The sequence below is a fragment of the Paecilomyces variotii genome (assembly GCF_004022145.1).
Source record: "Paecilomyces variotii strain CBS 101075 chromosome Unknown C8Q69scaffold_1, whole genome shotgun sequence".
NCBI lineage: Eukaryota > Fungi > Ascomycota > Eurotiomycetes > Eurotiales > Thermoascaceae > Paecilomyces > Paecilomyces variotii.
The window spans coordinates 2097348-2124470 of NW_021167140.1; the positions used below are offsets into that span (position 1 = coordinate 2097348).

Here is a 27123-nt window from a genome sequence, read left to right on the forward strand (position 1 = left end):
TTCGATTTCTTTTTGATATTTGAATTTTTTTTTGAACTATCTACAGATATTTTCCTATTTTATATTGATTAAAATTATTTGCTGATTACCGAGTCTGAGAACGTCGTGAGTATCTAGAGTATAAAACTCTAGAGCGCCTCTGACTTGGCAAGGTGGCTCGAGCACTCGTCCGCCTCGTGAATGCCCACGTTATCAGGAATATAGTGAATTCCGGTGTATTCATGGGTCATCTCGAACTGATCTCAGCGCGAGGCAAAGTAAGTACTGTCCAGGAATGATCGAAGCAAAGATACACATGATCATGAGGTCGCCGTTTCAACGGGAACAAACCGTCGAGACGACTTGTAAAGTATGGGAACAAACTGTAAACAATTATTGAGAAACAGGAGGTTGGTAATTAATGGGACGCCTATTAGAGGTCAGTAGACGCTACAGTGATGTGGGTAGAAGAGCAGTTGCATACTTGAAAAGCAAGATATGTGGCTCCGGCTCGTGTACTTCGTAGTGTTCCCATCCCAGACTCTGAATCGCTTAGTCAATTGCCATGGACCAATTTGGGGGGGTTGTTTGATTGCATTTGCGACATACCTGAGTGATGCCCAAGCCCCGCCATTCCTCTTCCCACAGAAGCTTCAACGTTCCTTTAGCGCTATCAAAATAATCGGCCGGGATCTTTTTCAGCATATTCTTCGGCAACTGCACGTGTCGGTACTCGTATTCATCATCGGAATATCTGCGGCTTGTCAGCGGGGGGTTTCGCCAACGCTAAGTCTGGACCGCAATACCTAGCGGAGTAATGGATGGAGTCGATGAATTCCTCAAGCTTCTCCCGCTCCGACTCGAGCAAGAGACGGGGCTTTTTGTTTCTTCTGGAGATGTCGATGTCGGCCATTGTCTAGGATCTGATCTGACGAGAAAGGCGTCAGGATTCGGATAGGAGCCGGGATTCTGTGCGACGGCGAGGAGAGATTAGCAGGGAAACGCGTACTCGCAAAGAGAAGCCGGAAAGGACAGGGCCTTGCCGATCGATATCAATGTGACGCGAACTGTTACGCACCACTCAGACCCGTAAGACACGGTGAGAAAAAAAAGCAACCGGACCGTGGTGATTCAGAACTTCCAGAATCGCGTTATCCAATACCGTGTTCTGGATATCAAGCTGTTTGAGGGGGGATCTAAAAACAGCAATAGAAAAGAAAGCGCAATTATTGAGAAGAGAGGACAAGCAGGAGAGTGTTAGCCTTCTTACTCCGCGGTGGGCTGTCAGTAGTCGGTAGTACTCGATGCGTATCTCAATAACCGCCAAGGAAGTTGGGTCAATTAATGCGGTACCGGCCCACCCAGTCGGGTTCTTCCTGTCTAGGACTTTCTGTGGCTGCCTCAGGTGTCGATCACGAGACTCTCCAGACTGTTATACAGCTAGACTAGTTATCTATCTACCATAGGAAGAGGCAATTGCCGCAGTGACTTGAGGACACGCCAGACTACAAAAAGGTCGGATGCCACTTAAGAACCGCCACAGAGTCTCTGCATTGCCCCCTTTGGGAAGCAACAATGCTATACTTACCTTCCAGGACAGATCAGAAATGGAAGGAGGTCTTGCCCGGTGCATCTCATGTCGGATTACACGTTTCAGCCGTGCAACAGACTGGGACTCAGCCTCGTTGCCGAAACACAGTGAAGGGGAGACTACTAATATGTTCCATAGTCACCTAGAATCTCGTTTCCTGTGTTCTCTTACTCCATTGTTTACCATTTTGACCTGCATTACCTTCCTTTCTCTATCAGGGACTCTGCTTTAAGCTGTGCTTGGCAACCCACTTTATACGTTCTTTATTTAAGATTTATAGCATTATCTGGGATAACTTTTATTTATACTATACTATATCAAACACACTCGAGATGGCGGATTCTGAAAGGCAGCAAGAGGCCAATGAATTCGCTCGCGAAGCTGATGTATGTATAGACAGACAGACAGACAGACGGCAAGACACTTCATCTCAGGTTCGATTGAATACTGACCATGTATTAGACCATTCTCATTATACGATGGGCAATCTTTGCAGGTATTGCTCTGATTCTTCTGATCTGGTTTCTTGCGGGTTTCTTGCATGCTCGAGTACGGATGAGAAAGGGCCTTCCTCCACTCGCTTATCACAGAGTAAGTTTATATGAGCAGATATATTCAAAAATCACGGCAGAATCTAACATGCGCGCCAGTGGTTCTATCCGCGCGACCAGCGTACTTATACGGCTACCAATGTTGGCTATGCCCAAATGCCTTATGGGGCACAACCACCAGGTGAACTGAACCTTGCCCAACAGGAGAAAGCTATACATTATTGCTGACTTTCATTAGCATATAACTACGGGAGTGCACCCCAACTAGCGCCAGAAAAGACAGAAGCGTGGCAGAACCAGCAGTACACAAGAGATACCTTCGGTGCGAGTCCTACTGCCGAAGCAGGAGCCGCGCCTGTGCTACCCCCATCAGCCTATATACCCAGGGCAGCACCCCAGATTTAGAGACCATGGAGATGTGGCCACTTCCTTTCGAGGAGATAATGAGCACTCCTCGAAAGTGACTTGCAATGTCCAGGTTGTGCTGGACACAACTCTCAGCCTATCATTAATGAAATTACCTATAAAGACGTCTGGCCCAGTGATATCTCACTTCTAATCGATATCCATCGTCTCGGTTGGATCTCGAGGCACATCCGCTGCAGTGCCAGAGGAGCCGTTCGGAGCATCGGTTGCCAAGTTGCGCTGGATCTCCGGATGATTCCTTCTTTGTATCTCAGCTTGCTTTTCTCTAGCTCTTGCTCTGGATTCAATAATAGCCTTTCGAACGCTGTCCTGTTCCTTGGGAACGGTCAATGACGTCGGTACTTGGTAGACCACAAGCTCATTATTTCGCGGCTTCGAATCTGCGAGTAAGGCCTTTGGTACTGAAACCAGTCGCTTCTCGATTTCCGGCAGAAAGGCGATGCAGCCCTCCTGTGCTTCTATCTCTTTCAACTCGCGTTCTAAATCGTAGATGTAGGTCGTGTGCTCTGTGTCGTCTAACAGCATCGAGTCGCTTGGCAACGATGGCTGCCGGACTGCCGGTGGCGCGTGCTCCTGTCCGAACCCATTGCAATCTGGCAGAGGCCCTGTGGAAGATGATATGGTTAATACAGATCAAGCAGAATAGAGATAATCTCAATAGGACAGAAAATAATAGATCAATACCGATGTGCAGGCGCCCGAACTTCTTGGTCAAAGGTTGGTCGCCGTCGGGGTCGCTCTCCGCGGGGCGTTTCTGGCCTTGAGTTCGAACGCCCAGATCAAAATGCGGTGCCATCAACCGACTCCCAAATCGGAGCGACCGCGATAAACTTTGGACGAGAGCGCGAAGCGCAGCTAATCTCTTCTGTTCTGGCGTTTCTGCTCAATCGTGTTTCGAGGCAGGAGTTTCTGCTCGTGGCCGGTCCGCTTTATGAGAGTTCTGCGGGTTCTCAAGGATGGGGAACTGGCTTTGACTCACCTATTCTCGCCATCCCAGCCAATTCCCAGAACATTCCATCATCCTCACCTTCTCCGCAACAGCACAACCCAACACCGGACTGTTCCTTTCGCGCTGTTCAGGATGGCTTCCACTCTGCCGCGTCGTCCTGAGTGGACTGCCAGTCAAGTTAGGGAGACTTTCTTGGATTATTTCAAGAAGAATGGCCACACTTTCGGTATGCCCAATTTCGCCCCTCCTTTGCTCTGGTCTTTTTTTTGCCCTTCTTTTTGCTGACATGCGACATCGATACAGTGCCTTCATCTTCGGTGGTCCCTCTATCGGACCCTACTCTGCTCTTCACAAATGCTGGTATGAACCAGTTCAAGTCGATTTTCCTAGGAACTGTCGATCCCCAGTCCGACTTTGCGCAGCTCAAGCGTGCCGTCAACTCTCAGAAGGTACCCCGCGCCCACTTTCCCCCTCGATATTATACTTCTCTTGCTGACTCTATAACAGTGCATCCGTGCCGGTGGAAAGCATAATGTACGTCTATTCATTGCTAAATGTTCTCGTGACCTGCGTTTACTGATCATTCTAGGATCTCGACGATGTCGGGAAAGATAGCTACCACCATGTGAGTTACCCCGCTAAACAAAGGAAGCTTGATAGAAGAACCACTCGCTGACCGGGAATTATCACTAGACATTCTTCGAAATGTTGGGTAACTGGAGTTTTGGCGACTACTTCAAGAAGGATGCGATCCGGTATTCCTGGGACCTGTTGACGAAAGTATACGGTTTAGACCCGGACCGCCTCTACGTTACGTACTTTGAAGGAAGTGAAGCCGGTGGCCTGGAGCCAGACCTGGAAGCCAAAGAACTGTGGAGATCGGTCGGTGTCGCTGAGGACCACATCCTTCCTGGAAACATGAAGGATAACTTCTGGGAAATGGGTGACCAGGGTCCCTGCGGTCCTTGCAGTGAGATTCACTATGACCGCATCGGCGGACGCAACGCTGCGCATCTGGTCAACCAGGATGATCCTGATGTTCTTGAGATCTGGAACAACGTCTTCATCCAATACAACCGCGAACCCGACCGTTCTTTGCGGCCCCTTCCCAACAAGCACGTTGACACAGGAATGGGCTACGAAAGATTGGTTTCTATACTGCAGGACAAGTCTTCGAACTACGACACAGATGTCTTCCTTCCTTTGTTCAAGAAGATCCAGGAAATTACCGGCGCACGAGACTACCAGGGACGTTTCGGTGCCGAGGATCCAGACGGTATCGACACAGCATACCGTGTGATCGCGGACCACGTCCGTACGCTGACCATCGCCATCACGGACGGGGCTGCTCCAAACAACGAAGGTCGCGGTTATGTGATTCGTCGAGTCCTTCGTCGAGGAGCCCGGTTTGCTCGCAAGTATTTCCAAGTCGAGATTGGAAGCTTCTTTTCCAAGATCGTGCCCACCGTTGTCGAGCAGATGGGCGGCATGTTTCCGGAGTTGCAGAAGAAGCAGGCTGACGTTATGGAGATCTTGGATGAAGAAGAAATCTCCTTCGCTAAGACTCTGGACCGCGGTGAGAGACAGTTTGAGAACTATGCACAGCAAGCCAAGGTCAAGGGCTTGGACAAACTGCACGGTGCTGATGTTTGGAGGCTGTACGACACCTTCGGCTTCCCTGTGGACCTGACTCAAATCATGGCTGAAGAACGCGGCTTGCGCATCGATGATGCCGAGTTTGAGGAAGCGAGACTGAAAGCCAAGGAGGCAAGCAGAGGCGAAAAGAAAGCTGCTGCTGATACTGTCAAACTGGACGTGCACGACCTTGGAAAGCTGGAAAAGATGAACGATGTACCCAAGACCGATGACAGTGCCAAGTTTGAGAGGGGCAACATCAGCGCCCAGATCAAGGCTATCTACCATGCCAAGAAGTTCGTTTCCTCCACGGATGAGATACCAGAAGGGGAACAACTCGGTATCATCCTTGACCGCACAAATTTCTACGCAGAGCAAGGTGGACAGGAAAACGACACAGGCAAAATTATCATCGATGGAAAGGCCGAACTTGAGGTCGGTGATGTCCAATCATACGCCGGTTACGTTCTACACACTGGTACTATGAAATATGGATCTTTCTCTCTCGGTGATACGGTTATTGCTGAATACGATGAGCTTCGTCGGTGGCCCATCAGGAACAACCATACCGGAACGCATATTCTGAACTTCGCCCTGAGAGCGATTCTTGGCGATGGAATCGAGCAAAGAGGCTCGCTTGTTGCGGCGGAAAAGCTACGATTCGACTTTTCGCATAAGTCGGCCATCTCCGACAGCGATCTGGCGAAGATTGAGGACAAATCAACCGAGTATATCCGCCAAAATTGCGCTGTCTACTCGAAAGAAGTCCCGTTGGCAACAGCTCGGGAAATCGCGGGAGTTCGCGCTGTCTTCGGTGAGACGTACCCAGATCCTGTCCGCGTTGTCTCCGTGGGAGTTGAGTTGGAGGAGATCTTGAAGAACGTCAAGGACCCGCGGTGGGAAGAAGTCAGCATCGAGTTCTGCGGTGGAACCCATGTGCAGAAAACCGGAGACATCAAGGACCTCATCATCTTGGAAGAAAGCGGTATTGCGAAAGGCATCCGTCGTATAATCGCCGTGACCGGTGAGGAAGCTCATGAGGTGCAGAGGGTGGCTCAAGAGTTCGAAAAGCGCGTAGACTTGCTTGATAAGCTGGAAATGGGCCCCAAGAAAGAGCAAGAAGCGAAGCAGATCCAGGTTGAGCTGAGCCAGCTCTCGATATCCGCAGTGCACAAGGCGAAATTGCGCGAGCGCTTTAACCAGATCAACAAGCAAGTTATCGAGGGCCAGAAGGCTCAGCAGAAACTCGAGTCCAAGAAGGCGCTTGAGACAATTACGACTTACTTCCAGGATCCCGAGAACAAGGATAAGCCTTGGCTAGTTGTGAGACTCCCCATTTCTGCCAACGCCAAGGCAGTTAGCGAGTCTCTCAATTATGTCAAGTCGAAGCTTTCAGACAAGGCTGTGTATGTCCTGGCTGCAGATTCTGAACAGGGCCGGGTGTCTCACGGGTGCTATGTCCCCAAGGTAAGCTCAGTGAACAGCACGATCTTCGAAGCATTGGTACTAATTCTTGACGATAGAACCTGGGCGAACAGGGCGCCTCGCCAAATGAGTGGGCTGGTGTTGTTGCTGGAGCTGTTGGTGGTAAGGCTGGAGGTAAGGCTCCTACTGCTATTGGCAGTGGCACAAACGTCGATAAGGTGGATGAAGCCATCGCTCAGGCTACGGAATACCTTCAGAAGTTTAAGTTGTAAGCTCCGACCATTGTGTTAGCTCTGTGACACATGATTTTCTTTTCTTTCGGGAATTTGCATGATGGCTTGGTGGGAGAATCCACGTTTTGAGTATCTGCAAGAAACGGAGTGGTTAGGAAAACGGCAGAATACGATATCGTGCTACCTCATCATTTAGGGATGGTCTTCCAGGAACAATAGAGCGAATAGTATATAAAGCTACTTTTTCTTTTAGCCCTCTTTTATTCTTTCTGTGTAGATCTCGACGGTATCACAAGCTAGCGAAGGTCACATTTCTCCGCACTGTACAATAACTACGTCCTGGTTTGGTTTATCTCTTGTTGTCCTGGTATTCTCTATCATACGGACAACATCCATCCCGTCAATGACTTTTCCGAAGACAACATGTTTGTTGTCAAGAAAGGGAGTCGGCGTAGTAGTTATAAAGAACTGACACCCATTTGTATTTGGGCCAGAGTTCTAGAAAGTGTTAGTTAGCCAGCACTCGCGAGAGAGAGGCATCCCAGAGAATGGTGGTGGTAGATATTTCCTTGACTTACAGCCATACTGAGCACTCCTGGGCTATCGTGCTTCATGATGAAATTTTCATCTGCAAATTTTTGGGTACCGTAAATCGTAGCACTGCCCGTGCCATCACCCTTGATGAAGTCACCACCTTGGATCATGAAATCTTTGATCTGTGCATGTAACATTAGCCTGACTGAAAGTTCTTCTTCTGTGGTAAAAAAAAAAAAAAAAAAAAAAAAAAAAAAAAAAAAAAAAAAAAAAAAAAAAAAAAAATTTAAAGGCGTTGCTGTTGAACATACCACTCGATGAAATTTACTGCCCTTGTAGCCTTGTGGCTGTCCTTGGGGATTCTTCGTCTCGCCGGTACAGAACTGACGGAAATTCTCCGCGGTGCGAGGGACAACATTGGCGAATAATTCCATCTTAATGCGGCCCAGTGGCTGCCCTGAAGTGATGGCTTTCATGTTAGATCTTGTCCCATTTTATTGATAGTAGCGAAGATGAATCCGGTGGACAGGTATACATATAAAAAAGTGATGCAGAAAAAAAAAGACACCATGGTTTCAAAGAAACATCAAGATTAGGAAGTGGGGGGTTTGTCCTCCTGTAGCTGGAAGACTATTGCCCATCCTACTGAGATTTGAATGCTGGAGTGTTCCCTTCTGCGTTGTTTCGAGGCGATCCAGAAAGAGATGCATGTCACTTACCACCGAGGGCGATGTCGAAAAAGACGACCGGATTCGGAGCCTTCGAATCTGCCATTGTGTCCTTAGAGCGATACGATATTGTATTCGCGAAAGGAAATTGTCGTAATGTTTGCTTGATAGAGCCCCTTCAATGTAGGGATCTCCAATGTCAATTTTGATCTCCTCCTAGATTGGAGATGTTAAAAGCGGACGTCACCCTAGCTTAGCTTAGGTAGGGATTATGATTGTTTCCTGCCACACCTTCAAGCTTCACCCACGCCCATGAGGATGCCAACAACCACCATCGAGATAATACGGCCATACAACCTTGATGCGCCATGGAATCTTCGTATTTAATGTAGAGATGGATCTAATTTCTTTTCGTATACAAGAAGTGCACCTATTCTGACAGGGGGTAATAGCTATCTTGTGTCATTGTACGTATCGATCTAGGTACAGTACTTTTGTAGTCCCTTGTACTGAAGAACTACTATAAAACGGCCTGAAGAAAGACATATTAATCAACGGAACGAGGTGATGGTCTACAGCTGCGAAACGACATCCAGTTAGAGTACCTGTTAGAGTAGTTATACTTTGTATGTACGAAAACGGCCGTCACGGACGTTTTTGACCGAAAACAACCCGTTTATCGCACCAGAAGCACATTCTTTCCTACCACTTATTTACTATAAGCGATCGACATCTGAAACGAGGGCTACGTTAAGGGGCAGATGGTCAAGATCCCTAGTTCAAATAAAACGAGGGCGTGTGCTCCTAAACCTCCATTAATTAATTAGGTTCGCGGGAGCAATCTCGTGACTTGCAGTGTCAGCCCCGAGATCTCGACTCTCTTCCCGTCTGCTACCATTATTGTCATTGCCAACTGCCATCCATTATCAGCAACGCTCTCCTACTTATCGCGGCACCTCCGGGGAGGTAGCATATCTCCATTACTGATACCCGCTTCATCCTACCTACCAACCCGGTGCACTTGTCGCCTTCTCCCGTGTTACCAGCCAGGGCCGGCCCCCTCCCGATCTCGGTCGACATATCCCAACTGCCCCGGTCGAAAGCGTTCGCAGTTACGGAGCTCCCAGCATTCGTCTATATATCCAATTCCAAGTGGTTAGGTCTAATGTGACCTCCATCCCGTCCTCGTCTTTGAGATACAATCTACCTAGTGGTGCACGGCAACTATAATCGCCTTTCATAGTTTGCGCTCGCGGCCCTATCTATTTCGCGGAGTATCTCTCTGTCAGTTGCGAATGCTGTCAGTGGAATGGTCCACAGGCGCTCTCTAATGAGTGCGCATGCAGAGTTTGTGACGACTACTGACAAACTTGGGCCCTGCCTGCCAAAACGAAAAGGAAAAAAAGCACCAGGCGAGCCTGGCTTGGTGCTTCAGTTCCCTCCCCAGCGCCGACGGTGAACTGGCGAGCGACTGGTCCTGAGAATTCTTTTCTATCGGTCTCCTAAACGAGAGAAGACGCATTCATCGGGGCGAGTAATTTCTCGAGCGTTTGCTCTATAGTATACAACTTGACGCTCCGCCCTTATCACCGTCTTGTTTCCGAACTCCGCCCTTAACTCACGCCACGGCTGGCATCAGTGATCCCAAGATGTCAGCAGCTTCTGCGACTACTTCCAGCGCGGCTGCAACGAGTTCCGCCGCGGGAAACGGAGGTGGTAGTGGTAACAGTGGGCCGACCAACTCGCCCTTATTATTCTTTGTCGCTCTCGGCTTTGGTGTTGTTTTTACAAATCTATGGTCAGTTTCTGATACTCGAAGAGAATTCCCTGCCTCTCATTTCTAACTCGCGACTCGCGGACGATCAGGATCATTGTCGGTGTCAAATATTGTTTTCGTTATAACCAACGAAACCGTCAAATGCGCAATGAAGGAGCCGGGGAAACTATAGACCTAATCAGTGTGCCTAGGCCGCATAGGAGGCGACGAGAGAAGAAATTAATGACGATGGATGAAGTGAATGAGCGATTCCCCCTTGTCAAATATAAAGTGTGGCGATCGACGAGAGCGGACAAAGGTCTTCCGACTGCCGGAGGAATTACGGCACCGAGCAGTAGACCCCAGAGTCTGAAGAATGAAGATGGCATATCTGCTGTCACTGTTGGAATTTCCATTTCTCCCGAAGCGACTACATCCGCCCCAGCCGGGACCCATCGACGTGTAGAGTCTACTTCCTCGGACTTATCGAGTACCATTGAACAAGTCCAACACAACGAGCATATACTGGTCCAATCAGATGAAAAAGGAGAGGCAGGACCTCCCATCCATGACGATCGATCATTTGAGTCGACCAATGCCGACGCTCGCCAGACCAACGCAGATGACACTGCAAACAAAGAACCGCGTACCTCGGAAGACAACGAGGACGATCCCATTCGAACAGCAATTGCGGCTGAGCTACTTCCAGACCCAGGAGATTCCTGTGCTATTTGTCTTGACTTAATCGAGGACGACGATGAGATTCGGGGGCTCACGTGTGGACATGTATTCCATGCTTCTTGTGTAGACCCATGGTTGACAAGTCGTCGTGCCTGTTGTCCTCTCTGCAAAGCGGACTACTATGTTCCCAAACCGAGACCTGCAGGTACTGAAGGAGGGCAAGAAGATGCACGACATCGTCGACGTGTGCATGGTCGTACGAATGCGCCCACACAGCCGCAGGCCGTCTTCGTTGGTGGAAGAGTGAACTTGTTTCGGCCCAGAGTGGTATTACCCAGTCGGTCTATGGGGCCTCTGCCTCAAGGGGAAAGGAGATCACCCGTTGGAACACGCCTCGCTGCTCCTTCAGACAATGCTGCTGATCCTTCCGACACAGTCGGACACGGGCAGCGGACTTCAGGATGGAGATCATTATTAACCTCCGCTCGCTCGACGCTGTTACCTTCCTCTTCACCTAGGTCGCCTATCTCCAGTCATTCTCGCAGAGGATTGCGCCTGTCATCAAATGCAGATACCAGGTCATCGAGAGAGGAGCCTACTCCTCGACAACTCGAGGCAGGCTCCGCCGTTTGAGCCAAATGAGCCAAAGGACTCGAATCTCATTGAGGCTACGTGCGCATGACTATAATTGTATTCTTGGGACATATGCCATTTATAAAATCGATGTTGATATTCGAATGTGAGTGCCTGTTTGACATCCAGTGGCTGTGCATGTTGCAACTGCGTTGCACATCATGCAGGATTTATGTACCATTACCCTCCATTTTTGTTTTCTATTGCTTTGGAGTATATCTGCGTTTTAACGAACATACCATGAGAAAGCTATTTATCTACTTTTCAAATTACTATGCAGTGACTATTCTCACCCTAAGGGCGGACGGACTAGTACGTTCCCGTAGCTTTTCATCCTAGGTAGAATATCAGTCCTTGATACTCGTGTTGGTTGCGATCTTGCGTTTATCGCCCTTTTGAAGGGTTCTGGACCTGCGTAGCTTTAGTAGTATTCCGAAATTATCGCGTCTTTTCAACTCTAGTATATATCATCATTTAGGGAGTATCTCATACAATCGATCCTTAAACGGTCATGCTCAAGGTCAGTTAACCTGCTAGGCTGTTAAAGCCGAGGCTTATCTTATCTTTTCTTTTTCTTTCTTTTTTAAAATACGAAGAGTGATTATTGAAGTGGGGCCTACCCAATATCATTCTTCGTTTGTATTGGGAGCACAACATGAACATAACTTGAAAAAAGAAGCCTTCGTGCATAAGCAACTCCTGCTAAACAAGACTCAGATTTGGAAAACACGAGACGAGACGAGTGATATAAACAAACATGAGGCGGCATGTCGAATAGTTAGGTAGTTATACAGCTAGCTTCGCAATGGTCTACCTCTGCGCCCTCGGCGCTCCAACACCGGCACCAATCACACTAGGTAGCTCCTGTTGCCCTACATTGAACAACATACCGATGCCACTGGCAATCGCGAATACGATAGCTAGTGTTATGCCAGCCAGCAGGAAAAAGGGCGTGCTCACATCCTTCTTCTGGCATGCTGGACCACCCCACTGGATCGTTCTTACACTACCATCCTTGCCTTTCTCCACAGTTTCCACACATTTGCATGCATAGCAGTCGCTTCGAGCGGATTCATCCTTAGAACCATACTTGCGGTAGCAGTGTCCATGCCCAGAGCAGTTATTCGTAGCTTCAACACACGCAGAATCCGAAAGATAGCAGACTGGCATCAGCGTCGATGGAACTGAGCTCTCATACCGCGAACCGTGGAGAGACGAGGATTTTGACGAAGCCGCTTGTGACACGGCTGGCTTTAGAGCGCTCTCTTTTGTATCATAACGAGCATTGCGCTTTTGCTTTGTTGTAACATCCGTCAGGGGCAAGAGAAGGACGGTCGTCTCTTGTTCCGACTTGGCTGCCAGAGACGATAGGTTGTTGAAAAGAGACGACAGGGTGTTGGACACCGCAGCTTTCTCTTTACGTTCCATCCGAGACTAGATTGAAGGACACTACGTTTAGCGGGGAGTAGTATATAGTCAGGTCTGTAAATGACATACCGGGAGTGTGATTCTTAGGATTGAAATTGCTCCATTTTCTTTGCTCCAACTTTCAACCCTTCTCACCGGGAATGATGGAGAGGATCCCCGGCCGAAAACTTGCAATGCTTCCGGGAAGGCGGTGGTCGTCGAGAGACATTCGCGGGCCTCCGCAGGAACTTCAGCATTGCCATTGCCATTCACATCGAATGCACATGTCACGAATGGTCCTCGTTTATCTTGGTTCATTCCAATGAGAGTTTCGAGAGAGTCATCGCTGGCAAATCCTCCTGAAACATGGTGTACGCTGAACTTGTTTGATTCCGCGTTCGGGACAGCAGAGACTATGAAGGAAGTACTGTTAGCTACAGCTCCCGTTCCACGTTCTGTCAATATTGGACGGACCTAGTTCATCATCCACCCCTTCAAGGACGAGAAGCTGTCTTCGCGGATCGTTGTGCTCGTGCGACAAGCCAAAGAGTGATTGTTGTTGTCCTCCAAACTGATCCACATATTCTACCACTTCATCATCTGCAGAGCCCAGCACGGACTCCTGGAGCATCATTCGTCGTTCTATGATCAATTTTGCTGCATCTTGCGGTAGAGTAATTCCGTGAGAAGGAGACACTCGCGGTTGCCGGTCAAAGGTATACACCGAAGCATCATACGCATTCGCCCCGAGAGCGGCCACCAAAGAGAGGGCGAACAAGTTCGCCGTTCGCCGCATTCTGTCGTTTATTCGACTCGCAGATGTATAACAATTCAAGTTGATGCTAGGTGCTGCAATGATTCATCAGTAAAAAGTGGTAACCGCCCGGCGGCCAGCTTGATTCGAGGCCAGATAAGGTGACGGCCTGCAAGTTGCTCGGCTGAGGTTAGGAGTTGATGCCGGAGAGTAGAGCGGATAGCTAGCATGGCGTCACGTGCATGGAGCACCTGCGACACCTCCGATGGGCAACATCCATGCTTTGTCCAACGTTGTCAGTTCTAAGTCAGTCACTTAACTCCTGGGCCATCTCGAGGGCCGAATTCAACCTGCCTGGGCAAACCCGATAGCCCGCCTTGTTTATTCGCTCCTGTCGCTCATCGCTGTACCACAAGAGCGGACTCAACTTTTGTCTTTCTCCTGGTCATGAAAACCAGATAAACGGTCGAGGTTACCCGATGCTACAGTTCAGGCGGCCACTATGCCGTCGCTGCTTATATCTTAGGCATAGTCGGCCATTATCTCAGCGCGCAGGTTTCGCGAATGTTCAGCAGGTAAAACTCAAGAAACCATGGGTCAAGTATGCAGGCTCCCTCTGTGCGCTTGTTACGAATGTGACCAAGAGCTAATTGTTCCAAAGGAGGTTCTTCACATCGTTCTTCCTCTATGGCGCTGCATTTAATATATGGTGTTCCTTGGTCCTCCTTCGCTTCGACGAGGCCGATGATATTGACGCTGAAGATGGAAAACCCCCGAAACCCAACAAGCAACATACGGAGGAGAGTCCGGGCGAAATGGACGACGCGGACGCACTCTTCATCCCTCTCACCTTGCCCAGTGTTCGGCCGGGCGAACTTTATGCGCCATCAGACCCCGAGTGGAAGGAGTTTGTGAAGATCGCCCGTGATAAGCAACGACTTCCTGCACTGAGAGGTAGGACCAGCTATATCTGCGCCTCGCCCGTGGCAATCCATTCTAACAGACACAGATGAGTTGGTATCAATTGTATGGAAGAAGGCTTCTGAGTCCAATCAAATCATACGTGTGCTTGGGGGCCCTCTTACCTTGACTGGGTCCTGGCTTGTTCATCGCTTTCCGTATCGAGCGCCTCCCCAGTTCGAACTATCAGGGTATGTACCTGTTGGATATTCTTCATCGCTCAATGTTCGGGATGTTGATACGTTGTATAGATTAGAATTTGGTCACGAGGGCGTCTTGTGGACCTCCAGGCCAATGGCACCTGAACAAGGATCTCGGCTCGTGAAGTGCCTACTTCCGTTTGCTGTAACTCTCGCCATGAAAGATGCGTATTTAGTGCTGTGGAGAAAACAGGTCGACCACGTGAAGGAATTTATAGGATTTAATAAACCTGAGCCGATCGCTCAACCTTCAATACCACTCGATCAGTCGACTCTTGCAGGGCACACAACAACGGACACAAAGTTTCCTCCTGCCGAAGCAGAAACGCGCATGCGTACGGAAGGTGAGCTTGGGGAGGATATTTCAAAAGGTGGACAGCCAATCGTACAGCATCCATCAGCAATTATATCCACATTACAGCGACTCCCCAGACCCCAGTTTGGGCCTGGGTCGGATTTACACGAAGCTTCGGCAGCTTTTAAGAAGAGACTAAAGGAGATATGGAAAAGAGATCCTCAAGTACCTCGGCGCGGTGTATTCTACATGGCTGGTCCTGTCGGCCTAAAGGGGCCCAAGGGATATTGCAGAATTGAGGTACGGGGTGAATATGACCCTACAACCCGAACTTGGACAGCGGTGTCTATGCAGGTCAAGGACTTGAATCTGAACAATCAAAGGGCACTACGTGTCTAGGTAAAGGTTTAATTTAAAAAGTAATAAGTTAAAGGAATTAAAAAAATATTAAAAAGTCTTGGCCGGGCTCAGCCTGAGTATCCCATCCCGTTCCTAAAAGTTTGTTTCCTCTGCTTTTCCCTGTGCAGTAGACTCAGTATGCTAGAAATGAAGGTGTTACTAATCGAATAAGAAGTAGCTATAAGAAAACGTTAGTCTTAGAAGAATATATCATATTAAAGCATATCTCGCCTCTATCTTTGAAGGTCTAGGGCGAAGAATTTACAGCTCTTCGACACCTTCAAGGTCTATTGCGATCATTTTAACTGAGAAGACTTTAGTAGAGCTTGTAATAGTCCTTGTAAGGATATAGGGTTTCCACCGCTCTTTGATCATCGGGAATTACGCTGCGGCGTTGTATGGAGGGATAGTGATATGGAAGCTCTGATTATAGCATCTATAAACCTTGTGATACGAATGCATCCGGCAGGAGACAGGGATTGGAAATTGCAAACAGTCCCTCAGGTAAATATCCAGCCTCACGAGTTAAGCGGATACACGAGGATTAGTGGAATTAGCATCACTCTTTGTCTTCAAACGGGTGACCCAGACTTTCAGGAGATTGGATTCAATTGAGTAGTAGCAGACCTCAAGGGACTTCTGACCATGAGGTGATTTCTCCTTCGGCGTCCTCCATCATTCGACCGCAGAAGAGCCATATCGCTAACCCATACAAATGCCCAGGTCGACATTCTAGGTAAAAGTGAAAAAATTACTCGGTTTTCAGGATTCATAAGTTTCTATTGGCCATGTATGCCACAGTTTGATAGCCCGTCAGAATCACCAGAACGGACAAGCAATCGACATGCTCTTGAGTGAATACCTAACTTAGGAGAGGAGGGTACAGCAGGTTCGTAGCCGAGGAATAGTCGGTGAATTTGGTACGGAGGACTCATGTGTCGACGGCGTTTCCCCCCAGCTCCGATATTCACCTTGCAGCCAACTACTCGTGGTATGGTTCTCAGGAAGAATGAATTATCAGGCTACATTGAAATCTTGCCGAAGAATCTAGCTTCTAGAATTCAGCTCTATATATAAAAGTACTGGTATTGGCAGAAAGATGAAATCTCAGTCCCTCTGGCATTCCTCAGTAATGGGCATTATTCTTCTCTTTTGTTGGTTAGAGACAATACTAGCATGAGAATAGTAGTTCATATTATTCTATTCGAGCTAGTCAAAGTTATAGGATTTGGTGGCGTGTCTTCCACCATTTTTGATTTTATGTTATATATCTTTGCAGCTCCATTTCCCCCTTTACGCTTACGCCTTTGTTCGCCAAATCCACTCTGATTAAAGAGACTTTGACGCTTCTAGTTTCAAGAATCTGACGAAATCTCTTTCTTTATCCATATTTTGCATACTGTCGTAAGCCAACTCCGCGATATATTGAATGCGGGCTCACGCGTTCACTAAAATTCAATCCACCATCTCCTTAACCCGCTATTCCGAGACCATTTACCTATCACCTCTCTATATATTAGTGACTTCTCATTTGATATCGGATATCGTTTCTACATTCTGAAACTATCCAGTATGCCTGCTTTCACCATGAAACCAGTACTGCACACTGTTGCCAACGGAGGATGCGCTTATTGTAGTCGCTCCGGCTTGGGTTTGGGATCTTGCAGCCTATTCTCTCTTCCTGTGCTCTCAATAAAGGGTATATATAATCATCGGGCGGCCAGCTGCTCTACTTTTTCTTTACACTCTTGACTTCATCGAATAACCACCATGTCTCCGTCACCCGAACGTGTTCTTCGGAATCAAGGCGGACCCCCTTCCCGCTGCCCCTTTTCTTGTTAAATAAGCTGTTTTAACGTGCCTTGTTGGAGAGAATGAGAGCTGACAGTGATATAAGCGAAAATCCGAGCTTTTATAGTCACTTTTACCTTCTGCTGTCTGCCGTGTCTCCTGCCTGAACGTGGCAGTATGTCTCTTGGTGATTCGGCGGTGTTTCCTTTCGACGAAGCTAATTGATATAGCCATGGTCTGTAAACGCAGTTCAGATCGTGATATATCTTTGCTACTCTTGGTCCAGGTTATCTACAATACATATCTATTTGCCCTGATATCGGTTACCAGGTGCTAAAAGCCTGTTCCTTGACCTTCAGATTAATTGAGAGTCGTATAATCCAGATTGTTACGGAATCATCATGGCCTGGTTACTTATTATCAGGCAATCATTTACCCTGCCACTACTTACCACCCTGGATCACATATACCATAGCTTTTATTTATTCGGGAAGAATAACTCCTTCGTTGAAGCATTCAGTGTCACATACACATTTAGTTTTTCTGTTACGCTCCCTATTTTTCACAATAGTTATACGTCTCAAGCTTTGCAACATTATGTAGAAGTGTTAATTGTTAATATAATTACTTCAAGTAAGACCAAAACCTTACAAATTTCTTCTAATCTTGCTATATCTCCTCTGAAGCAAAAAAAAAAAAAATCTATCAATGCAGCATACTAATGAAAGTCAACGATTTGACAGTTTTTCGTTTCCCTTGGCAGAATATTTACAAGGAACCGGATTTCTACGATACCTTTATATTACGAGAACGAGACATGCTGAAGTGGACTTTATCTCCTTTTATCAATTTACACACCTGCATCATTTACAACGAATGAGACATTACCAGATTAGGGACCCCAAAACCGTGTACTACCAAGGGACGAGCTCGAAAACTATTAATATTATTAAGGCCACGCGGAGCTGCGTTCCCAACAATTGTTTTCGAAGCCGGGTACTCCGAATTATATCCGCAACTTCTTGCCGACAAAGACAGAGATCTATGGTTTAATGGAATCTCTTCGGTCAATATTGTTGTTCTCTTAGTGGCTATTCATATCCGGATATTATATTAAAGGCTGTATCGAATAGGTCTTTCAAAGTATTCTCTCTGCCCTCTGCTGAAATTTCCTTTGACAGAGATGTCATATTGGATTGATCTTCACGCAAACATGCATCTATGGGCAGCAGGGTCTAAGGGAAATAGCAGAGAAGGTGTTGCTACTCCAAAAGTTCAGCGATGGAAATTGAGTATTCGAAAGGGGTAGGATTCTAGTTGCTCATTTTGACCCTGAGACAAGACACCATTATATCCTTTCAGTGCTCGTGATGCAGTTTCTATATTGGCAAGACGACGAAGGAAAAAAAAGGGATGTCTTTCAAGGGATATGCAGATGTAATATGTTGCTATTCTAGATATATCTGATACGGGATCATACCGGTACTATCTATGCTGTTCCTCTGTTGATCTGAACCGGATTGTATACCATGTTGAAGGTCGATTCTGCGTCTATCAGAGAAGCTACGAATATACTTCCGCAGTTGGGAGTCTCCAAATTTAAGTTCTTGCGAACGGCAGAGAGGTCCTCTTACAGATCTAGATATAAAGGAAGGAAGTCCTGACAAGGGCATCTGATACCAAAGAGAGGAGGAATCTGTATTTCGGGAAGTAGAAGGAGAAAGCACATGAAACAATAATTGTATATCAAATAGCAGGAGTTAGGACTCTCTGGGGAAATTAAGCATTCTTTGCACGACGAAGTCAAGCAGCAGTCAGTTCAATAATCATGAGGGAGGACTCCCATTAACAGCAGTATCAGTTAGTAAGTTGAGTTTATACCGAGCGGATATGATCTAGATATGTATCCTAGATCCAGCTCCAGCTTATGCTCTGCTATTCTTGTACTCCCGGGTATCCTCACCTCACAAGACGGGTTTGAGTAATGTTCCTTCTAACGCTTCAGTCACCAGATAAACAGAATACGATACAGCAGAAGCCCCCCTTATCAATTGATTGACGAGAACGGCAGACTATTAACTAGCACAGGTCTATATCGGACTTTTCCTGGAGTTGCGCATTTTGGCCCACCAATTCTTTGCGAAGTATAACAGCGCTTAAGTATCACGGAACAAACGTTTAATCTCTACGGGCTGTTATGCCATGATGGCTTTCTCCAGTTGACCAAAATGGAGAACTGCTAGTTTGTCTGGATCTCTAACATGCCACTTGTAAAAGCTCAGAAAAAGGAACCCGGGGCAACAGTTCTTTATTGCGGGGCCTTGACGACCCGTATCATGATTCTGGATAGTGAGTTTAAATGATTTTATACTCTGAATTTCAATTTCATTTCAAAAATGTCGGACCAACCTGTCGAAGATACCCCTGCCGCAGAACTAAGCGCAATTCGTGAGACTATCGAAGCAATGACTCGGCGTTTGCTTCCTGGAATAGTTCTTTACAGAGTCTTAATATGATGATACGTACCACAGGTGGAAACTTGAACAAGAATATATATGAAATGGCAGTATAGCTACGACAGATTAAGCTTCCAAGAATCCTCCATGCATACCCCTACAACAATTGCGATTAGATGGTGCCGGCTGGAATCATCTACAGAGCAGTCTCCATCTTGTCCAAGACAGCCCGGGTGAACTCGTGGGTGCTAGCCTGGCCACCCATGTCGCGGGTTCTCGTTTTGCTGCGGATCCAGAAGTGTTAGTGACACGACAAAATCATATCAGAGCGTAGTATGAATGCTGATGAACTTACCCCTCGGCGATCACGTCGTACACGGCCTTGGAAATGCGGTTGGCGTGTTCATCGAGACCCAAGTGACGGAGAAGCATAGAGCCAGAGAGAATGAGAGCGGTAGGGTTAGCCTGGTCCTTGCCCTTGATGTCGAGACCGACGTGACGGCAACCGGGCTCGAAAACGGCGATGTCGCGACCAATGTTGCATCCGGGAACAATACCGGGGCCACCAACAAGGGCGGCACCAATGTTGGACAGGATACCACCGTACAGGTTAGGCATGACCATCACGTCGAACTGCTGAGGCCGGGAGACAGCCTGCATGGAGGCGTTGTCGACGATCATGTCGTTGGTCTCGAGAGTGGGGTAATTCTCGGCGACCTTGCTGAAGGTGCTGCGGAAAAGACCGTCTGCGAGCTTCATGATGTTGGCCTTGTGGATACAGGTGACCTTCTTGCGGTTGTTTGCCAGAGCGAAGCTGAAAGCAAACTTGGCGATGCGCTCAGACTTGGCGCGGGTGATGATCTTCAGCGACTCGACGACGCCCTGGACGGACTGGTGCTCCAGGCCGGAGTACTCTCCCTCGGTGTTCTCACGGATGATGCAGAGGTCGACATTGTCGTGTCGCGTCTTGTAGCCAGGGATGTTCTTGATCAAAACGACCGAGGCGTAGATGTCGAGCTCCTGGCGCAGAGCAACGTTGAAAGACTGGTGACCGGAACGCTCGACAGGGGTGTGCAGAATACCCTTGAGACCGAGCTTGTTGCGCTTCAGAGAGGCGATCGACTCCTTGAACAGCTCCTCGGAATGCTTGTTGCCGGTGTCAACACCGCTCACGTCGACCTGCTCCCACTCAATTGGTACGTTGTCGGCCTTGAAGATGGTCTTGACGGACTCCGCGACTTCGGCACCAATGCCATCACCTAAACAAATAGTCGGTCAGAGGACGCGACCCCGGACAAGAGGAGGCGCAGACCGTACCTGGAATCAGAGTGACGGTGTATTTACCACCATACTTGGTGGGCTTGAAGATGTCGGACTGGACCGTAGCAAGAGCTAGAACTCGAGGTCAGTTTTGACGGCACGGACAGGCAATTGCCTTTCAAACCACGTACTTCTAGACGGAACGGAAGAGCGAGCAAAGTGCGACGCGGTGGAAGCGCCGCGCAGAAGCGACTACACGAAGATAATGTTAGCTGTGACGCCAAGGTGAAAGCATCAGGCACCGTGCGAAAAAGAACCATCCACAGCGGGAAAGTGGCAGGACAACGAACCTGAGCCGGCTGCGCAGTTCTCAGGGAGAACATGATGGGCGACAGAGTGAGAATGACGGAGGGGAGAGACGAGGAGGAAGGAAGCGTCGAGAGCGCAGCTTGAAGCTACAAGAGAGAGAGATCGAGGAGTTAGTTAGTTAGTTAGTTAGTAGTCTTCGATACGCGGAAGTGAAGGAAGACCGGAAAAACGGGATCGGGGCAAGTTGCCGCAGCGGGCGACTTTCTTTCTTTGCTTCTCACGTTTCGGCTTCGGGCTGGCCGGTCGATGGTCCGTTTTCCGATATGGATCTGATCTCCTCACTGTCGATTCTATTCTAGTCTAGGGAATAATAATTATAGGATCTGGCCTATTTCGAATATCCTCTTCGTTTCCCTATCATCTTTTTCCTATTATTATCTTCCGCGGGGGTACTTATTGCCGATATCGCTACTTACTACTTATTTATTGTTATTGAATCTTCCGATCGGGAATGCCAAGAACATCCGATTCGGTATTTACCGCGATATTTAGTATACTGCGACTTCTATTGACACTTTCAGTAGATGGCTACATGCGAACTGGGAAGTGTTCTCTACCCTTGGTGGGCCCAGATGTTTGTTGCTCTTTCTTTTTTGTATCAGTGCTTATTGAGTGCCACTATTGAGTGACTGACCACTGGCAATAACGGCGATATTCAGGATGAATCGCTTATTGCCGTGAATCAGCATCTAATCGAAGTGATGGATTAGCTCCTGTCTGAATTATATACATCTTCCCTTCCCAAAATAATCCATGAGGCCTTCTCGTGCCTGGAGATCTCCTAAAATCATGCATCGCTTCTCTTCCGCGAAGCATTTCTATACAAACGAAATACAAACGGCCATATCTACTTTGAACCCTCAAGTCTTCTCTGTGCAATAATTACTTACAATATCGTGAACAACGTTTTCATACTTCCAGTTCTTTCTAGTTCAGATTTGCATTCTCGACCGCTGGTTCGGTCATGAAGTTATCTCCTATCTTTCTTGTCATACTGCTGCTGGCTATATCGCTCGAGACGACGGCAAGTCCCCTACTTCATCTAGATCGGTGGTGCCGTCGTCCCGGTCAGCCGTGTGCAAGGATAAAGCGTGGAGTCCAGATATGGAAATCGGAGCTTGGAGCATCTGAACCCAGAGACAAGCAGTCTCTCGCGTTTGGACTCTTCAACAGTCGACCTCCAAGCTCTGCTGATCCATTGATGGATCATATTTCAAGGGAAACGTCGACTGCGGTTTCGTAAGCATTGGACCTGACTATCGGTTGAAGGGGATTGTGGACTGACGGCTAGAAGTAGAGACGTTGAACTTGGAGGATCTCAAGGTGCTAGTCACGCTCGATAGAAGCAACTTCCTCTTCATCAAGTTTCTCCTCGGCTTTGTTTCAGCATTTAGTGGAATTTGGGAATATCCTCAATTTCCAGGGGAATTAAGGGGCTGAGGACGATCTCAAGATTGGCAGACTGTACGTCGGCTTGGCATCAAGAGACGCAAGGTCTTCGACCAAGGATACAAGGAAATATCTATGTTTTTGTTACGCTCTTCTTCCACTTAATTCGACGGACTGTTACCTGGAGATTCTTGCATCAGATGTCTACTGTGGCATTGCTGGAACTGGTCACTTTTGCTTTCCCAGAGGGTAGCACCCATGCAGGTCTGCGTGTATTCGCAGACTACATATGCTCACTTATATTCATTCGTTCTATGAATAATCTCGTCTCAATCTTATCATCGTAAACATATCGGCGTATTTCGCATCATTATCGACCATAACCAGCTCCAAAGAGCGTATCTTCTCGAAACCTAAGAATCACTGTATAGGGTCATAAGGTATGAGTCGTAATACCTCCTCGGACAGCAAGGTGACGTACTGATTCGAGATAGGCATAATTATGTATAATCATCCATCGCGCTGTACTTTCACCATCCATGACCTTGATATACAGGGTCATACGCCGGGTTATACGGGGCACCAGTCGTGGGTTCTTCCGGCAATGACGTCTTCATCGAAGACAGTTCATATTCGCGCCGAGCTAGTGCTTCATATCCCGACATAATATAGGGTTCCGCGCCTTCTTCAGTGAAATCGCAGTCGTTGCCATTATCAATGTCCATGTCCACATCGGCAGCAAAGGTTTCGCGATCTCCTTTATTCAATTTGTTGGCTGATGGATGCTTCTGTCCCAAGCCCTCCTCTTGTGTAACACCTTGGGTCATCACCGACGTCTGACTTGGCTTTGATTGCTGTTGTTCAGACATGTCGGACTGAGAGCTAGACACCGACAAGCGTTCGGGATCACGCTGACCCAACACCCCGAACGAAGGTGCAATCGGTCTCCCATCACCGATACCTAGACATGCTGATGATTTCCAGGAGGAATCATGAAAGCTCTGTAGGGATGTGCCGGGGAGGGCATACTGAAACGTGCTATGCAGCGGGAAAGTAGTATTATTACCACGATGTGGACTGGTCGACGGAGGCGGGTTGCTTAGAGTGACCTGTCTAGCAAACAGTTCTGCAAGATGGCTCTCCATCCCTCAAGTATTTCGAAGATAACAGTGCCTAGCTAGATCTAGTGTCAATATCGATAGGTTTGTTACAAGCAGCCCATGTGGGGTAGAATCCGATGGAGCATAGACATGCAAGCATTGTATGCTGCTCAAAGGTGAAGGAGTACAAGCCACAGATCACTTACAGGGGAAGTATGAATCCAAACAATATAGTCGAATCTCTATATTCGCCGGAACCTCTGTGTAATCAGGCGTATGTATCTCTTGCAGAAAGATACCAATATTTCAACTAAACTAGGAAGTTCTGAGACGCGATTAATGGTGTTTTTGCACTGGAAGGAGGGAGAATCTCAAAAGTCCATTCCTGGTGAAATTTTCTAGAATACTATAAAGATATAAACCAAAAGCAAACCGATAAAGAAAGATGAAGTGGCTTCGCTGCCCAAATTCAAGTGGGTTGGGCGCGAGATGAGGGGCTCCAAAGAGCATGGGAATTGTCATTTGACGAGGAAGATAATACATCATGGCGTGGCAACAAAATAGACGAAGTAGGCATACAATCTGCCAACGACATGTTTAAGGCACATAAAAAAAAGGGGAGGATGATATGATTCAATTCCACCGCTATGCAGAACAGTAAAATGTGCCAGGAGAACAATTGAAAGCAACGAGGAGAACATGTCAATGTCCTGGTCATGTGACCGAGCCTGTACTGACAGGCAGCACCCGTGACGCGCTTAGAAGCTCAGCCTTGTCATGGCCCGCTAGCTGGTCCTAAGTCCCGTCGCTTGAAGCTCGCGGAGACAGTAACGTAGGTCGCTGTCTTGTCTATGCGTCTCAACGCCATAACTACCTCTCCCTTCCAAAAAACCCTTACCCGTGCTACCTCTCGTTTACCTCTCTAATCGATCTCTGTCTGTCTCTCGATCAATCGCGCTAGCCCCTTCTATTCGTCAACATGGTCCGTTCCTCGCCTGCTCGTTGAGCTCCGATAGCTTCGCCGACTAACCACTTCCTTGATACAGACGTCCATAGGTACAGGCTATGACCTTTCGAACTCGGTCTTCTCCCCAGATGGAAGGAACTTCCAGGTAAAGCTACCCCCTCTCACTACCTCCTGTACTCCTCGACTGACCAGTCCTTGTTGCGCATTGTAGGTCGAGTATGCCGTCAAGGCCGTTGAGAATGCAGGAACATCTATTGGAATCAAGTGCAAGGATGGTGTCGTCCTGGCTGTGGAAAAGATCATTACCAGCAAGCTCCTGAAACCCGGTGCGAACAAGAGAATAGCGACTGTGGACCGCAATATCGGTATTGTGAGTAAAGCCATTGCCACCGCAGGATCACAGCAAGAGAAGTAGTGGCTGTTATTTTCCAAAGATATATTAATGCCTTTCTTTGACCCTCTAGGTCTCTTCTGGGTTGATCCCCGACGGCCGTCACTTTGTGTCGAGGGCCAGAGATGAGGCCTCGTCATGGAGGAGGACATACAAGGGACCCATCCCCACATCAGCCTTGGCCGATCGGTTGGGCGGCTACGTCCAGGCTTATACTCTGTACTCCAGTGTCCGCCCATTTGGTGTGACTGCCATTGTGGGCGGTTGGGACTCCGAGGTAGAGTTGTCTGTTGACGGCCAAGTCGGTGCTGGACCACAGAGCGGTTCTGGTGGGAAGGTCGAGGGCGCAAAGGCAGGGGGCCCCGGCCTCTACATGATTGAACCAAGCGGTCTATATTGGGTATGATGGGAGTCTTATCGGTGATGAGTGCATGATATACTGACATTGCATCCAGGGCTATTACGGTGCCGCGACCGGAAAGGGCCGACAAGCTGCCAAGGCCGAGCTGGAGAAGCTGGATCTTCAATCGGGGAACCTGAGTCTGCTTGATGGAGTCAAGGAGGCAGCTCGGATTATCTACATTGCGCACGAGGACAGCAAGGATAAAGAGTTCGAACTGGAAATGACTTGGATCAGTTCCACTGATGGCCCGACGAAAGGCAGGCACGAAGAGGTCCCCAAAGACATTCTAGAGGAAGCTGAAAAGGCAGCGAAGAAGGCGCTAGAAGGCGAAGACGAGGAGGAGGAAGAAGGAACCGGTGAGCGAATGGAGGAGTAGAGGGTTGGGCATTTTGTACGACCCTTCAGTTAAATCGATGATGACTTGTGAGATGCAGTTCTAGACAGATAGACATGCAATCTGCAATACGCGCGGATTTCTATCTCTGTACTTGACGTCTTAATTTGAGGTTCTTCTGAAATATAGCAGGCCACCCTACTATATCATGGCCCCTCCAAACTTTGGTCCTTGAGGATCCTGTCTCCCTTGGTCCTGATATGTGCATGTATTTATTTCTCCTAGTTTCCCCCCTGCGATCGGATAGGCAGGAAGCAGCTCAACACCATTTCCGGTGCAGCCAATGGTAAACTAAGAATTCCAAGCTTCCCAATATCCTTTGCTACCTTTCCTTTTTTTCCCATTTCCAAACAGCAGTACACCGCCTATAAGACCATCGTAGCCTTTCTTCTTTCCCCCATTCTTTTAAACCCTTTAGAGAATCTTTCCCTGAATCCAACCCCTCCTCTTCGCACCAAGCTCCACAGCCGCCTTACCCCAATCTTCACCATGATTATGCATTCCCTTCTTCCCCAAACCAGCTCTCTCAAGACCCTGCTCCTCATTCAGAACAGTAAGCAATCCAAAAATAACAGGGACTCCAGCATCCAGCTGCACGCGCATCAATCCGTGCGTGACCGCATCAGCGATGTATTCGAAATGCATCGTCTCTCCCTTGATCAGGACTCCAATCGCAATCACGGCATCGAAGGGCTTCACGGAGGAAGACGTCTCTGTCTTGGTCAGATCGGTCGTCGATGAAGAAAGGAGATCGCCTGCGCTGAGACCGCCGTCGGATGAGGAGCTGGTGGCGGCTTGGACCTGCGAGGCGGCGTAGATCCTGTACATTGAGAAGAGGGATGAGTGTTAGTTTACATGTGCATATATATATATATACATAAGTGGAGGTAGGGAGAGCGCCTGTATGATTGCATGAACAGCTCTCCCTGGGACCTCTGAGAGAGAGGGGGGTGTGTGTGTGTGTGTCTAACCGTTGTACCGCAAAGGGCAATTCATAACTGCCTGGAACGCTCTGCATAACAATGTTCTCTTCCGTCACTCCAGCAGCGAGGAGAGTCTTCTTGGCTCCAGCGATAAGAGGATCGATGATGGCAGTATTCCATCGTGCATGAACGATCGCGACTCGGAGGCCGGTGCCTATGCAAACGAACGATGTGATCTTCAGTACTGTCCAACCAAGCGGGGAACCTGGAGTTCATCGCCTACCGTCATAGCTCTGCGCAGCTCCAGGTCCTTTCAAAGATGCCATCTTTTGTATGTATCGAGCTGTAAATAGTGAAAGTGCAGAGCAATGGGTAATAATAGAGGATTGTGAAGTAGATGCCGCGCCGGATTGACGTTGTGAGAGTGGTGGGGTTCCGAGTGACTGTCCAAATCCGTACAAATCGATGACTCCGCTTTATCGGATATCGTCGCTTAAAATCTACGATTATCCAGGACAGTGGAGTCACGATGTGGAAAGTGAGATAAACTGTCGGTGGCTATACGGATATGTAGCTTCATGCTGAACTGTACGAGAAACCCGCT

At 48.1% G+C, this 27123-nt stretch overlaps 12 protein-coding genes across 12 annotated transcripts; 5 read left to right on the forward strand and 7 right to left on the reverse strand.

Annotated features, from left to right (window-relative positions):
• Positions 1 to 211: 211 nt before the first annotated feature.
• C8Q69DRAFT_28676 (cyclin-dependent kinase regulatory subunit) lies at positions 212 to 1346 on the reverse strand. Its single transcript, XM_028626974.1, has 5 exons — positions 989 to 1346; positions 786 to 907; positions 589 to 733; positions 464 to 522; positions 212 to 409 (listed from the first exon to the last, which is right to left on the reverse strand). Exons 2-5 carry the CDS (start codon positions 890 to 892, stop codon positions 373 to 375), a joined length of 348 nt encoding a protein of 115 aa, XP_028489174.1. The 5' UTR covers positions 893 to 907; positions 989 to 1346; the 3' UTR covers positions 212 to 372.
• A 463-nt stretch (positions 1347 to 1809) lies between these two features.
• Positions 1810 to 2967, forward strand: C8Q69DRAFT_28578 (hypothetical protein). The gene is made up of 4 exons (XM_028626962.1): positions 1810 to 1956; positions 2033 to 2161; positions 2221 to 2302; positions 2360 to 2967. The coding sequence occupies exons 1-4, from the start codon at positions 1903 to 1905 to the stop codon at positions 2524 to 2526; spliced, it is 432 nt and encodes a 143-aa protein (XP_028489175.1). The 5' UTR covers positions 1810 to 1902; the 3' UTR covers positions 2527 to 2967.
• On the reverse strand, positions 2677 to 3343 carry C8Q69DRAFT_503057 (hypothetical protein; the record flags this gene model as incomplete). Its single annotated transcript, XM_028632453.1, has 2 exons — positions 2677 to 3152; positions 3232 to 3343. The coding sequence occupies 2 exons, from the start codon at positions 3341 to 3343 to the stop codon at positions 2677 to 2679; spliced, it is 588 nt and encodes a 195-aa protein (XP_028489176.1).
• Positions 3344 to 3478: 135 nt separating this feature from the next.
• Positions 3479 to 6828, forward strand: C8Q69DRAFT_484400 (alanyl-tRNA synthetase, cytoplasmic; the record flags this gene model as incomplete). The annotated part of the gene is made up of 6 exons (XM_028631765.1): positions 3479 to 3722; positions 3800 to 3945; positions 4004 to 4030; positions 4086 to 4121; positions 4190 to 6598; positions 6655 to 6828. 6 exons carry the CDS (start codon positions 3479 to 3481, stop codon positions 6826 to 6828), a joined length of 3036 nt encoding a protein of 1011 aa, XP_028489177.1.
• Positions 6829 to 7035: 207 nt separating this feature from the next.
• Positions 7036 to 8561, reverse strand: C8Q69DRAFT_451530 (putative peptidyl-prolyl cis-trans isomerase). The gene is made up of 4 exons (XM_028629494.1): positions 8043 to 8561; positions 7635 to 7780; positions 7368 to 7505; positions 7036 to 7287 (listed from the first exon to the last, which is right to left on the reverse strand). Exons 1-4 carry the CDS (start codon positions 8095 to 8097, stop codon positions 7096 to 7098), a joined length of 531 nt encoding a protein of 176 aa, XP_028489178.1. The 5' UTR covers positions 8098 to 8561; the 3' UTR covers positions 7036 to 7095.
• Positions 8562 to 9356: 795 nt separating this feature from the next.
• Positions 9357 to 11427, forward strand: C8Q69DRAFT_28591 (hypothetical protein). Its single transcript, XM_028626964.1, has 2 exons — positions 9357 to 9789; positions 9858 to 11427. Exons 1-2 carry the CDS (start codon positions 9641 to 9643, stop codon positions 11059 to 11061), a joined length of 1353 nt encoding a protein of 450 aa, XP_028489179.1. The 5' UTR covers positions 9357 to 9640; the 3' UTR covers positions 11062 to 11427.
• Positions 11428 to 11544: 117 nt separating this feature from the next.
• Positions 11545 to 13399, reverse strand: C8Q69DRAFT_451535 (hypothetical protein). The gene is made up of 3 exons (XM_028629495.1): positions 12943 to 13399; positions 12559 to 12881; positions 11545 to 12495 (listed from the first exon to the last, which is right to left on the reverse strand). Exons 1-3 carry the CDS (start codon positions 13262 to 13264, stop codon positions 11872 to 11874), a joined length of 1269 nt encoding a protein of 422 aa, XP_028489180.1. The 5' UTR covers positions 13265 to 13399; the 3' UTR covers positions 11545 to 11871.
• Positions 13400 to 15213, forward strand: C8Q69DRAFT_451537 (hypothetical protein). Its single transcript, XM_028629496.1, has 4 exons — positions 13400 to 13823; positions 13884 to 14176; positions 14232 to 14373; positions 14434 to 15213. Exons 1-4 carry the CDS (start codon positions 13702 to 13704, stop codon positions 15074 to 15076), a joined length of 1200 nt encoding a protein of 399 aa, XP_028489181.1. The 5' UTR covers positions 13400 to 13701; the 3' UTR covers positions 15077 to 15213.
• A 3902-nt stretch (positions 15214 to 19115) lies between these two features.
• C8Q69DRAFT_451539 (NAD(+)-isocitrate dehydrogenase subunit I) lies at positions 19116 to 21134 on the reverse strand. The gene is made up of 5 exons (XM_028629497.1): positions 20934 to 21134; positions 20775 to 20835; positions 20641 to 20715; positions 19679 to 20582; positions 19116 to 19607 (listed from the first exon to the last, which is right to left on the reverse strand). The coding sequence occupies exons 1-5, from the start codon at positions 20964 to 20966 to the stop codon at positions 19520 to 19522; spliced, it is 1161 nt and encodes a 386-aa protein (XP_028489182.1). The 5' UTR covers positions 20967 to 21134; the 3' UTR covers positions 19116 to 19519.
• Positions 21135 to 22655: 1521 nt separating this feature from the next.
• C8Q69DRAFT_29028 (hypothetical protein) lies at positions 22656 to 23762 on the reverse strand. The gene is made up of 3 exons (XM_028627008.1): positions 23648 to 23762; positions 22823 to 23518; positions 22656 to 22743 (listed from the first exon to the last, which is right to left on the reverse strand). The coding sequence occupies exon 2, from the start codon at positions 23484 to 23486 to the stop codon at positions 22872 to 22874; it is 615 nt and encodes a 204-aa protein (XP_028489183.1). The 5' UTR covers positions 23487 to 23518; positions 23648 to 23762; the 3' UTR covers positions 22656 to 22743; positions 22823 to 22871.
• A 528-nt stretch (positions 23763 to 24290) lies between these two features.
• C8Q69DRAFT_28795 (proteasome component C1) lies at positions 24291 to 25794 on the forward strand. The gene is made up of 5 exons (XM_028626988.1): positions 24291 to 24423; positions 24488 to 24553; positions 24620 to 24778; positions 24873 to 25199; positions 25255 to 25794. The coding sequence occupies exons 1-5, from the start codon at positions 24421 to 24423 to the stop codon at positions 25576 to 25578; spliced, it is 879 nt and encodes a 292-aa protein (XP_028489184.1). The 5' UTR covers positions 24291 to 24420; the 3' UTR covers positions 25579 to 25794.
• Positions 25628 to 27043, reverse strand: C8Q69DRAFT_28748 (DMRL synthase family protein). The gene is made up of 3 exons (XM_028626982.1): positions 26803 to 27043; positions 26568 to 26733; positions 25628 to 26416 (listed from the first exon to the last, which is right to left on the reverse strand). The coding sequence occupies exons 1-3, from the start codon at positions 26843 to 26845 to the stop codon at positions 26011 to 26013; spliced, it is 615 nt and encodes a 204-aa protein (XP_028489185.1). The 5' UTR covers positions 26846 to 27043; the 3' UTR covers positions 25628 to 26010.
• Between the last annotated feature and the right edge of the window lie 80 nt (positions 27044 to 27123).